Raw genomic sequence first — 13087 nt, forward strand, 5'->3', positions numbered from 1 at the left:
GAGAAAGAGGGTGCCGGGTCAAGTCTCTGGCGTAGACTCCAAGCTCCTCCTCCTTGTTCGTGTTCGAGCTCCTCTCCCCTCTCACCTGTCTCTTCCCTTCCCAAAATATATATCCATCCATAAACACCACGGACTCGAACCTTCTCCTTCTCTCTCTCTCTCCTCCGAAGTGCGCGCTTTCTCTCTCCTCGTTCTTCGAAACCCAAAGGTACCTCTCTCTCTCTCTCGCGCGCGCGCGCGCTCTACGAGGGTTTAGATCGAAGCAATGCTTCACATCTCAAATGGCGTTGACCACATTCGGATCTCACTGAAAGGTTTCGGTTGCACAAGCAGCCTCGTTCTCGGACTCACTTCGTCTCCATCTCTGCGGCATTTGAAGTCGATGTCTTAGGCTCCAGCTTCGGATTGAAGTAGATTGTGTGATTTGTTCTGCTTATTTTGATCCCCAATCGCGTTTCCGAGTGTATATATCTCTCCGTGTTTACTTTATTGGAGTTGGTTTCGATTATTGAGGCGACTATTGTGCTATTTTTCACTTTTGGAAGGTGTTTCCTTAATATTTGGGTCTCAGGTGGCGCCATTGCGTTTGAATTAGTGGGTTTTAGTTTTGTTGAGTTGATTTCGTTTTCGTCTTTGTTTACGATCGGTTTAATTTGTACATCGTGCTGTGGTTTAACTGCTTTTATCTTCTCACCTTCCTTGCTAATTTACATGACGTTGATGATCATGCCGTTTCCCCCCCTTTTTTTTGGTGCGGTTTAGCGTTCAAAATTGAGATTTGTTGGTTAATTCGTGTGTTCTCCCTCTTTGTATTTCTCGATAATATAAGTTTTTTTTTTTTATTTGTAATTTTGGTGGTTACATCATTTACTGGTTAGATTCTTCATTTAATGCTTTTATAAATAAATAAATTATAGGGGAAGATATTTTGGATTGTCTTTGCTCCAGTCCCAAATCTTTTAGATTTCTCTCCTCGGAGTAAGGGAATGAATTCTTGTACCAAAAGACAATATGTTACCGTGTGATAATTTAATTCTTGTTTGAATATGTTGCATGCTGGACTCTCCAGATAGTTTAATTTGTTCTCAGAATTAGAAAATTAGGTTTATTGATTACATCTTAGGGAAAGGGGGCGAATGTGTGGTTTTGATGTGCACTGAACTTCTTATCCTTCCTTTACTAGCCGCATATAATTCTCCTCTTCAATTGACTGCGGTCTGGGGGTAAACACACTGAGGAAAAACATACATTAAAAATGAAATGATTCTTGATGAATTAGTGGTGACTGTTTCTTCATTTTTGGAACCACAATTGCAGAATACATATATTAACGTCCTTAAATTATTGGCCGAATTCTGAACAGTACTGTAGTTGATGGTTTGCGTGCTTATTTGCTTTCTGCAGGATTCATCTTACCAAGCGTAGAGCTCAAGACAGTTTCTGAGGAGTAACCTTTTATGCTTCTCGGAGTTAAATTCTTCGATTAGGGTATTCTCTCTCCTTGATGTGTCCAGCCCTAAAAGGAACATCTTTCAATTGCATGCTATGAGAGTCAGTTTCACATTTGGATTGAACCGCTGGGATTTATCTACGATACAAAATCATGCTCTAGATCTATGTACTTGCGTCTTGTTCAAACGCATATTGAATACTAGTTATTGGTTATTCTGCAAGGTATCTTGAAGATGATGATGAAGAGATGGTCTGGCGCTGTTGTTTTACTTTTTTTATTCGTTTTTTTAATTTTGAGGTATGTGATAATGGAGAGCCCATTAGCAGAAAAATCTCTTCAAAAAATACTCTACCGTAATATTTCGGATCCTCTTCATTGGTTGAATGTCCCAAACCCGCCTGCAGTTCTTAATCCAGAGAATGCATCACAAGTTGTCTCAACTAGCGTCTTATTCTCCCATATTTTAGCTCCTGGAAATCTTAGTAACGGAGAATCAGAAATGCTGCAATCTTGGAATCATTTGAAGCAATTGATGAATCGTACTGAGGGGTTACCTAATGCAGTTGATGCTATCAAAGAAGCTGGGATTGCATGGGAAAGCCTCATGGCCTCAGTTGAAGATGCAAAATTGGTCGGCTCTGGAAATGGAAGTGTTTACCAGAAAGTGAAAGAGAAGCAGTGTCCATATTCAATTTGGAGGATGAATGCTTCTGAATTTGGTGGTGATGTCAAATTAAAGATACCTTGCGGACTGGTTCCGGGTTCTTCAATAACCGTCATTGGCACTCCTGGTGGTATTCTGGATAACTTTCGGATCGAGTTAACTGGAACTGCACTTCCAGGGGAACCCGATCCTCCAATAATATTGCATTGCAATGTTCGCCTTCTTGGTGATAAACTCACGGAAGATCCGGTGATAGTCCAAAATACATGGACCGTAGCTGGCGACTGGGGTCCTGAGGAGCGTTGCCCTTCAAAAGGTTCTGAAAACAGTAAAAAAGGTATTTAGAACTGAACTTAGATTTCACTGACTTAAATTTGCAAAACGGATGAGGAGCATCTTTCTTTCAACTTTTATCTTGTTATGGGGCCGGTTAGAACTAAAATGGATGAGGTTTGCTGATTACGACTGTTTTCTGATAATTACCAGACAGTTGTCTGATAATAACCAGACAGTTTGTTTGGACGGATCTGATTATATGACAGGTGTCATTATTTTATAAAAGTGCTTCAATTAAATGGATTATTATTTCTGCTGTTAGAGAGTATAACAATGTTGGCTGTAGCATGGATGAAAAATTGAAAAGATTAGCAGATAAATTACTAAAATGGCTATTAGGATATAGTTGTCCTTTTGGAGGACTACAATGTTATCTATTTAGACAAAGTCAAGGATGTTGCAATTTTGCTTCAAGTAAATTATAGAATCCATTTGTTGAAGGTTCATATTAATTAGAACAAAAAGGGCACAACAGCAGTTTGCACATAGTTTGTTGACATTCTTTTACACTATCCACATTTACTAAATTGGTCCAGCTTATTGAAAACTGCCGCTAAACCTTGATCACCAACATGACTTGCCATGCACTCAACCACTAAGGTGGCAGCAAAGGAACGAGGGCCAAATTTGGGGCTCAATATCTGACTAGTTTTTTCATTGGAAAACATGTTGCCTATGTGGTTCGTATTGGAAGGTTTCTCTTAGCACGTAGCACCTATGAGAAAAAGGATTCAAGTTTGTTGCATGATTGCATTGGTAAATTTTTTGTTGCCAACTTGGTTCATCAAATATCACAAGATCTATCTATTATTCTACCTTCTTGGATTTTGCTTTGGTATGAGTTGGGATGTCGTGTAATAAGTAGGAAGGGTATACAAAGGACAAAACAGAAAGATTTTTCTTCATTGATTTTTCTTCATTTTTTTTTTGTCCTTTGATGTTGAGGGGGGTTACCGGGTCGAAGGAAGAAAGTTATATACATATATAGTCGCTTGTGGATAGTGCAAGCTGGGAGACAAGATGTATGGGAGCCCAAGGATATTGCTACTCCTGTTTGCACTTACTGTGAGATTTTTATTGAAGATCAGCTTTTCTTTTTTTTCCCCCTTGAAACGTCACATCTTAGAGATACCTGCAAAATGGAAGCATTGTCAAATGGTGCATGATTTGTTACTTGTGGTCTAATTTCTATCTTGGAGGCATTGTATATAAAATATTTCAATGTTGTAGGACAATATCAGAGCTTCTTGTATAACTGTTTTAAGTGTAAATTATTTGGATTTTTCGTACAAGGATAGTATTGATTTTTGTTCTTTTTGCCATGCTCTTAGATGCAACTAGTATATGGTTTTCTTTTTAAATAATGAATACCATGTGTTTCTTATTTCTTAAAGAACCTTGACCGAGTTGTTACATTGCTGATATTTCTGATTTTCTAGGGACCTACTTTTTCCCTTTAATACCTGTACTGACTCATATGCGCTTTCTCATTATTTACCCTCTTCCAGTTGACAATTTGGAGCAATGCAGTGAGATGGTGGGTAAAGATGAAAAGCGAATATTGGCATCTGACAGGTATTCTAATGTTTCAAAACGAACTCCCACCAGGAAAGAGGGTGCTGAAGATAGGAAATATTTTCCTTTTAAACAAGGATATCTTGCCATTACCATTTTTCGAGTTGGTGTTGAGGGTATCCAAATGACGGTAGACGGGAAGCATATTACTTCCTTTGCATACCGAGAGGTACTCCGAATGCCAAAATATTCATTACTACCCTTTTAATATTGCATAATAATGTATAGTATGAATTATGAATTATGATAATAAATTTGTTAAGTGTTTTGTTTCACCAGAGTTTGGAGCCATGGCTTGTTAGTGAAGCAAGAATTTCAGGGGACATTAAATTAATGTCGGTCATAGCAAGTGGCTTGCCCACATCAGAGGATTTAGAGCACGTTGTTGATCTTGATATACTGAAGTCACCACCAATTCCTGTTGGTAAAGCTGTGGATCTTTTCATAGGCATCTTTTCAACTGCAAATAATTTTAAACGAAGAATGTCAATTCGAAGAACATGGATGCAGTATGATGAAGTGCGCTCTGGAAAAGTTGTAGTGCGTTTTTTTGTTGGCCTGGTAAGAATTGAAAAGTTTTGACTGCAACATTATCCTTGCTATTTAAAAGCTTATGATGTGCATTTTTTTTTTTTATTTTGCCTTCACTTTAGTTGGCTGTAATTCTTGTGATTATATAAATGTTCTGGCTTGAAAAGCGCCTTAGCGTGAATTGAATGATCTTTCTGTGGCTTTTCAAAGCATAAAAACCAGTTGGTGAATGAGGAGCTCTGGAATGAGGCACGCACCTATGGAGACATTCAGCTGATGCCATTTGTTGATTACTATAGCCTGATTACCTGGAAGACCATTGCCATTTGCATATATGGGGTAAATAAATCAACAATTTTCATTAGTACCGCACTTCTATTACCATTTAGATGTTTTCTCTGCTTCTCTAACCTTTCCATTTTCTGCAGACGAATGTTGTATCTGCCAAGTATGTTATGAAGACAGATGATGACGCTTTTGTCCGTGTTGACGAGATTCTTTCATCTTTAAAGCAAGTCAACGTCAGTCGTGCTCTCTTATATGGCCGCATCAATTCTGATTCTGAACCGCACCGGAATCCAGAAAGCAAATGGTACATTACCCCTGAGGTAATCAATAAATTGACGTACTCAAGATTTGACCAGTTTTTAAGTACAAGTACATTATGTTGAGTTGTTGCGCCAAATTGTTACTCACACGATACACTATCGCTTCTGACATATTATTAAGAAAATGCGTATTTCATTAGAAGACTTGATAGAGTTTGTTTGTTAAATATCAAGTTCGCAGCAAATATATTGCGGTCATTTAAGTTGTTTGTCGTCAGTGAGCTGAAGTCTTATAAACTTTCTGTTCTCTTGTGAAGGAATGGTCTGGTGAAAAGTATCCTCCTTGGGCACATGGTCCAGGTTATGTGATCTCACAGGACATTGCAAAGGCTGTCCACAGGCAGCATAAGAAAGGGCGGTTAAAGGTACTGCAAATGTTGTGTCAGATATAAATAGGAAATGTTTCTGTTTACCTGTTTACCTTACCGTACTTCGTCATTCTCTAATAATGTTTGACTTATTTCCATAAGCTGACATAAGATGCCGTCGTGCAGATGTTCAAACTAGAAGATGTTGCAATGGGTATATGGATCGATAAGATGAAGAGGAAAGGTTTGGATGTTAAGTACGTAAATGAGGGGAGGATCTACACTGAAGGGTGTGAGGCCGGCTATGTGGTGGCCCACTACCAGGAGCCCAGAGAGATGTTGTGCCTCTGGGAAAAGCTTCAGGAGACTCATCGAGCGAAATGCTGTTGAAATTGGTCGTAATCCTAAAATGAAATGGTTATATGGCGGGGAAAATGTCGTCGTCGCGATGCTACTTCCTGAAGGCTATAAAAGAGTTTTTCACTAACTCGGTGAGATGGAAGCTCGCATTGTAACTGTTGAACGAACCAGCCGCCTTTTGAAGGCACCCTCGGAGATCGACCTTTGTTTTTTCCTTTAAATTTTTGTTGCTTGAGCTTAGGTAGATCTCGGGAGGATATGAGAATTTCTCTGACAAAGTTTAAGAAGTGAGGTATACGCAATATGGTGTTTTCTCTGAGAGGATATTGGTTTTTAGTGTATTAAACCTCCCCTGTATCATATATTATAGGAGGTACAGATTAGGTTAGGATATTTTTGATTTAGGGAGTACAAGTATCCTCACAGATGTAAAAGCTGCACTTTTTTATTTTTCCCTTCTATTTTTTTCCTGAAATTATTTACTTCAGCACTGCAACTTTTGGTCCCTTCAATTTTACTTTTTCTAACGGACCAACTTAATTTTTATTTTTATTTTTTCATTTACGTTGTTCAAATTAATTAATTAATTTAACAATTTTGTAAATTTTTTTCCTAGTTTTATTTGCTACAAAAATAATTATAATTAAAACTTTTATTTATTTGAATGAACTTTGCTAATTTTTAAAAATTCAAAATCCTAAAAAAAAAAAAAAATCAGATGGTCCAGGCAAGGTGGCCCAATAAGACTTCAGAACGGACTCTGGCCTAGCAAAAATGTCGGCCTATCTATTTTGGGGACCCAACTCGCAGCATGCGCATCATTGGGCCCCACACATTAGCCTTTTCGCGAGAATCAACTTTCTCCTCTTGTTACATACATGTCCACAGATATTAGAAAAGAAAACCTCTTCTGAAAAAAAATAAAAAAATAAAAAAAATAAAAAGGAGAATAAAAATAAAAACCAGTACGAAAATTATGCTTAAAAAAAAAAAAATTCCAATGTTTCTGCGGTTACAATAATGAAATAACAATGATGCAATGCATTGAAATGATAGATTATTATGCGGCCATGCAGCCAATGCCGAAGCGCGTATTGGGGAAGACGAGGAAGAGGGCGCTGCAGACGACCCCGACCATGAGGGGGAAGCTCTCCATGACCTCGTCCATCTCCGCCCTCTGCCCCGGGAACAAGCAGTTCGTCACCCGGTGGTCCGACAGCGCGATCGCCGCGAACACCATCACCGACATCACCGCGTGCACCAGGTCCACGAACCCCATCCGGAACCGCTCCTCCCTCGGCACCTCCACGCCCGCCCCGGCCTTGAACACCGCCAGCCCCCGCGGCGTCACGATCCCGTAGTACACCTTCCCGTCCGCCGCGCGGAAGCTGTCCGTGAAGTGGAACAGGAAGCAGGACGCCGCGCACAGCCCCAGCAGCGCCTGGATCATCCCCGTGCTCACCGCGCTGCACGACCCGTCCCCCGACGCCGACGGCAGCAGCATCTCGAACGTCAGCAGCGTCCCCGTCGGCAGGAAGTTCACCAGCATCGACGTCTTCGACAGCGTGCTCTGCAGCCCCTTCGCCACCGCCCGCCGCTTGCGGCCCCCCGCCGCCGAAGGATTCGGCGGCGAGGACCGAGGGGAGCAGGGGTGAGACGCCGCGCGCTCGCGGTCGCGGCGGGGGGAGGCGTCCATGCTGATGGAGATGCCGCTGCTCTCATCCATTGTTTTGATCCAGGTAGTTTGCGTGTTGCGTTCGCGGGGCTTTTTAAGTACCTGTATTTTTGAATTCGAATACTTATTCAGTTATAGTTAATAGGAGGGGCTGCTGATGTTCATTACTACGACTACTACTAGATTAGGGCCCGTTTGGCCCAGTTGGCCATTAGAAGGCCCAAGGCACACTGCGGCCTGTTTGGATATCTTGCAATTTTATTATATATTATGAAATAATTGTATATTATTATTGTATATGCTTAGTAAATTTCATTCTTCTGTCTTTTTAAACAAGACTCGACTCAATTTGGCCTTCTATCATTAGATAGAGTACTGTTTTCTGTAAGCTAACAAACAAGACGAGGCCTTTAAATTGAACACAAAATGCAGAGTTTTGTTGCCACTTCATAATTTACTACCACATCTAGTGCGCAGCTGCAGGCGTCGGCTGTCTCCGGTCTCCAATCACTCAATATTACATTTCTCACGTTTCTAATAGCATTAGAAGACTACATTAATTAGTACCGCACTAAGTACTTCCAATTGTTATGAAACAATTAATTGCTGCACTTCTGATATTAATTTTAGACAGATCTACAAAACGAGCAGATGGGTTTGATCATCATCTGTTCCAAATCTATGAATCATGCCTCTAATATTATACAAAAAGAAAAAAGAAGAGAGATTAATTTCATACAGGTTCTTACAAATATAGTAAATTATAAATATATTCCTACAAAATTTAACTTTTACATATTATCCCTACAGAAGTACCGATGTTTTCAAATATATCCCCTACTGTTAAGATCCGTTAGAAAAAATTAGTAAATCATAAATAAAATACTTAACCCTAATTAGTTAATAAGATGAATTGATCTTTTTACCTTTCTTCAATTAACAGCTGAAATTTTTGGAGAGACATATTTGTGATGATAGAAAAGTCATTTCACTTATAAAATAAACAATGTTTTAACGGTAACAAATCAAAGAGATATATTTAAATATATTAACACTTTTGCAGTGACAACATATGAAAATTGAATTTTGTGGAAATATATTTACAATTTATTATATTTGCAGGGTCCTGCATAAAATTAACCAAAAAAAAAAAAAGACCCAATTGACTAACTCGTCCTGTAAAGAAGAATCCAATTTTTGGCACCAAATCTTCCAAATTAGTCTTATTTAGTTTGTGATCACGTGTCACAAGAGATACAGTATGGATCAAGATTTCTTAATGATATCTTTGGATTCTTAAAATTTGATCATAACTCTACCCCGCACTTCACTAGTGTTTGGCACCGAATACCGATCTTATCAACCCAAAAAATAACCCATTTCTTTCTTCATTTATATCCAATTATATCTGCAATCAACGAGAACAATCAACACTACTTTGTAATAGTTCCAAATTGTACCTGGAGAAAATTAAAAAGGGGTTCTATCTAACTAGCCTTCATAATGCGCGCTCCATATACAGATCCAATAAATGGACGTTCCATACAAATTTTCCGCTCTTATTGCACATGGATGAGTTACTATACTCCTAGGAATAACGTGCGCATCGTACGTACCCCACTATTATTATTTTTTAGCGTACAATTTTCACGGCGAGTGTATATGTACAAGTCAACATATGTGGGGTGAAATATCAAAATGGCAAATCGGAGATCATGCAACGTGACTCTGCTGTAACGCCACGCTGTACTCGGGCCTAAAATGTTAATGAATGAAGTAACTAATTCGTGATGGATAAGACAAAACATACGTAGGTAACATTACATTGGTGTCATGTGATTAAGAGTTTACTTCCATTACAACATGTGAAGCACGAACCCCTTTAAAAAAAAAAGTAGTTCTTAGGTTATGATTATTAATCTAACTACGTTTGCAACAAACATGCTTGGGTTATTCCCTTTTACTCTCTTGCTTATTCGATCCCGTTTGTGCATCCGAAGTTGCATGTAATTCGCTACTTAGTTAATGAGTTAGCTTAGCGGTGTAACAATTAGGTACTGATTCATATTCTCAAACACAATTAATTAAAAGTTGGGCTCTTAATTTTTTGAGTTAATTGTACTATTAATGTAAATTAATAATTGGTGAGTGCACCGACCGTCCCTAGAGTAAGTGGTAAAAGGTTTGGTGGTTAGTACCCGAGACCTAAGTTCGAATCCTAGTTGATTCACATTTTCAACTAAGTTTATTTTCAAATAAAATAAACAAAACAGATAGCATGCTACCTATCTCTCTCAAAAAAAATAATTAGTTAGTGCTATATATATCTACTCGTTGCAGAGTTTTAATTCAGTCCAGATAATTCAGCTATTTTTTTCTCTTTCTCCTTTCTTTTTTGGAGGGGGAGAATTGGGAGCTCGAAATCATACACGTCAATTCAGAGTCACTTCATCTGTAAGCTAAATTCATTGTTTTTCAATTCTCACTCAGATAAATTAATTAATTACCATTGGAACATCAATGACTTAGTCTTTACAGCTAGGATCAGATCTAAACTCCTTTCACTATTGTTCTATACAAGACTATCCACAATACCTTATATAAAAAAGAAAAAAGAAAAAAGAAGATATCTCAAGTGGTTGATAAAATATGTTTAGTAGGCTCTCAGGTAATTAAGCGATCGATACATATAGTCAGAACCGACCGTCCCTAGCGTAAGTGGCAAAGGACTTGATGGTTGATACCTGAGGTCCTAAGTTCAAATCCTAGTTAATTCACATTTCTAACTAAGTTTATTTCTAAATGAAATAAATGAAACGAGTAGTATGATATCTATCTCTCAAAAAAAAAAAAAGAAAAAAAGATACATAGAGTTAGAATAATAATAAGGAAGTTAGCCTCGGGATTTTGAGACGACAAGTTAGTGTCAGTTTATAAATAGATAGTTCTCCGATTTGCTTTCATAATATTAATTTTATAAGAAAAAAAATCTTAATATAATCCTCTCGTTGCTGATTACGTGGTACTACGCACACAGGATGTTCTTTTTCTTCTTCGTCAAAATAATAATAATAATAATAAAGTACATCGATTTAATCTCTTGCTAATGTTCTGAAGATTGCTGTTTCAAACTTTTACAAGCAAAAAAAGAAAGCTATGTTATGTTTACAAATAAATTTTACTACATAAGTGGCGACAATTAGTTAATAAAAAATATGAATTACGAGGAGGAAAGCATGACATATAATTTCGAGATTGAAATTTAACCATTAAAATATAGAGTTTGTAACATATTATAAAATTTATTAATAAAGAAAAGTACTTTTCAATAAAATGTGCTTGTGCAGTATGTGATTAATATTCCTATTTTTAGCGAGTGCAAGTTTTTGTGGGCTTTTCTTTAATTAAGAAGAGTGCCATAAGATCTCATATTAATTATATGTACGTAGCTAGTTACGATCTCTGTTAATTAAATATCTGTATATTGTCGCTTACTCTCTCTCTTTTTATCTTAAAAAAAAAAATCAGCATCCAATGACACAGCTAAAAGAAATGGTTTTTAGTCTCCTGATTCACATGCATATTGGGCAATTAAAAAGAATATTAATGTGAAAAGGCAACATATATATGGAAAATTATAACTTTACCATGCATGTTGATCTAAGTAATTAACCTTATACACAAGGGCAGAGGAATGTTCCCAATAATCTTTTCTTAGCGAATTTGCCACATTGTCTTGTTTCACATAATCAATTTCATTTTGGAGGGGATCTAATTAAACCCCTATGATTTTAGACTAATTAAATAATATACAATAATTAGTATTCTATAAAAATCTAAATTATCAGAAAAAATAAGATTTTTAATATTTATATTCAACACTTTTACAGCTAAGAGGACTTAGAATTAATATTGACTCTAATATATGTTATGCTACTGAGACATAAACATTATAGAAAATAATTCATTAATAATTTTAAGAGCCCAACCGTTTTTTCTTCATTTTTTTTCTTTTTTCTTTGTTTTGGGGAGTGGTCTCGAGTTTGATATTCTGATTATATAAAGCTAGTAATTATAACTTTTCTCTCACAAAAAATTAAGAGAAAAATATGTACTTTAATTCTATTGAAGTCGTACATTTTATAATGTGATCAACTACATACCTAGCTCATCACTTTGGTGATCTCCTAGATTATAAATTTGGACGCAATCCTGAGTTTTGATTGAATAGCCGTAGTAGCATACAATATCCCAGTTTCCCATCACGTGGATTGCACATGCCTAAAACCCTCATTATTATATATTTATACTTATATATTAAAGAGTGATAAAGGGTGTTTCCCTCGTATACCCTCTATCTATTCATGAGCCACGATCAAATATTTAATCTGAGAGTGGACAAAAATTCAGAACATGCTGAGGCAAACACATGGATTTTAACTTTTATTTTTTTTGTTTGTTTGTTTTTCACGGACATTAACCTTTCTCAGTAAACATTAGAGCAATAAAATTATCTTAGAACTATTTCTTAGAAAAATTTTAGGTTGCTGAATTGTTGGTTTAAATAGACCAGCATCTTACCCTGTGTGATGGGAGGCCGGATTGGATCGAGTCATGTTCAAAATGACATAAGATTGGGTTGATCCGAGTCATATTTGAAATGACGTGAGATCGATTGGACTGACTCACAATTGAAATATATGGGGTCTATACACTTTACGTGTAATGATTAGTGCCAACGATTCGATATAAACATGCTTTTCTTCTCTCAAACAAAATTAAGTATTGCAAATTGAACGGGGCTTTAGGACGGCAACGAAGAGCTCCACTGTCGACGACGTACTGCACACTATTTATTGGATCTTTGATAGTAGGTTGCTTCGTATATACTGTCAAAAATACTCCGACAAATGCGACGACAAAATACACAAAATTCACAGAGCTCGATCAGCCAATTAGCTAGGTTCTAAAAATAATTTTAGCTGAATACGGAAGAAATCCACGGCTGGGAAACAGCTATTCCTTTGACCTTTGCACATTTTAGCACACAGCTATTAATTATTACGTGGGTCATCTTATTATGCTCAGCAAAGTACCCAAGCAAACACTTTGGGTGCATGGTCTCCTCCGCAAACAAGACTAATTCCCCACGTATATATATATATACACGTAGTAATATTAAACTTAATTAACTACATTTCTCCGACGATAAAAGCAAACCGATAATGACCATAATAATGAGTTTTTTTTAAAAAAAAACAAAGAAAAAGAAAGAACAGTAACCAATAAATCTCTCGAGCCAATAGTCAAGTTGCTCGAGGGGTACATACCTCACCCCATGTGATTACCCAGTTGTCAAATAGAGAGAGAGAGAAAAAAAAAAAAAAATCCCACGTACTGTATACCCCTCACCACCCAAGTTAATAACAAAGTAATAATAGAAAATAAATAATAACCCATAATAATTTCTCGAGTGGTGACAAAGTGGCTCCTGGGCCTTTGTTTTTATTGGCCCATCTCCTTCACTTTATAATCCCCCAAACACACAAACACACACACACACACACACACACCCCC

At 37.2% G+C, this 13087-nt stretch overlaps 2 protein-coding genes across 8 annotated transcripts; one reads left to right on the forward strand and one right to left on the reverse strand.

Moving 5' to 3' along the window:
• On the forward strand, positions 1-6352 carry LOC109705885 (beta-1,3-galactosyltransferase GALT1). 7 transcript variants are annotated; one of them, XM_020226694.1, is made up of 9 exons: positions 1-594; positions 1405-1488; positions 1675-2454; positions 3962-4197; positions 4308-4589; positions 4770-4898; positions 4988-5167; positions 5425-5532; positions 5662-6352. In XM_020226694.1, exons 3-9 carry the CDS (start codon positions 1686-1688, stop codon positions 5863-5865), a joined length of 1908 nt encoding a protein of 635 aa, XP_020082283.1. In that variant the 5' UTR covers positions 1-594; positions 1405-1488; positions 1675-1685; the 3' UTR covers positions 5866-6352. The 7 variants fall into 7 exon arrangements, with proteins under 7 accessions (XP_020082283.1, XP_020082289.1, XP_020082295.1 ...); XM_020226700.1 differs by having other exon boundaries at positions 1-463; XM_020226706.1 differs by having other exon boundaries at positions 1-208.
• LOC109706844 lies at positions 6626-7562 on the reverse strand. The gene has a single exon (XM_020227855.1). It carries the CDS (start codon positions 7559-7561, stop codon positions 6896-6898), a length of 666 nt encoding a protein of 221 aa, XP_020083444.1. The 5' UTR covers position 7562; the 3' UTR covers positions 6626-6895.

The sequence above is a fragment of the Ananas comosus genome, linkage group 2 (assembly GCF_001540865.1).
Source record: "Ananas comosus cultivar F153 linkage group 2, ASM154086v1, whole genome shotgun sequence".
In the NCBI taxonomy this organism is placed as follows: Eukaryota; Viridiplantae; Streptophyta; class Magnoliopsida; order Poales; family Bromeliaceae; genus Ananas; species Ananas comosus.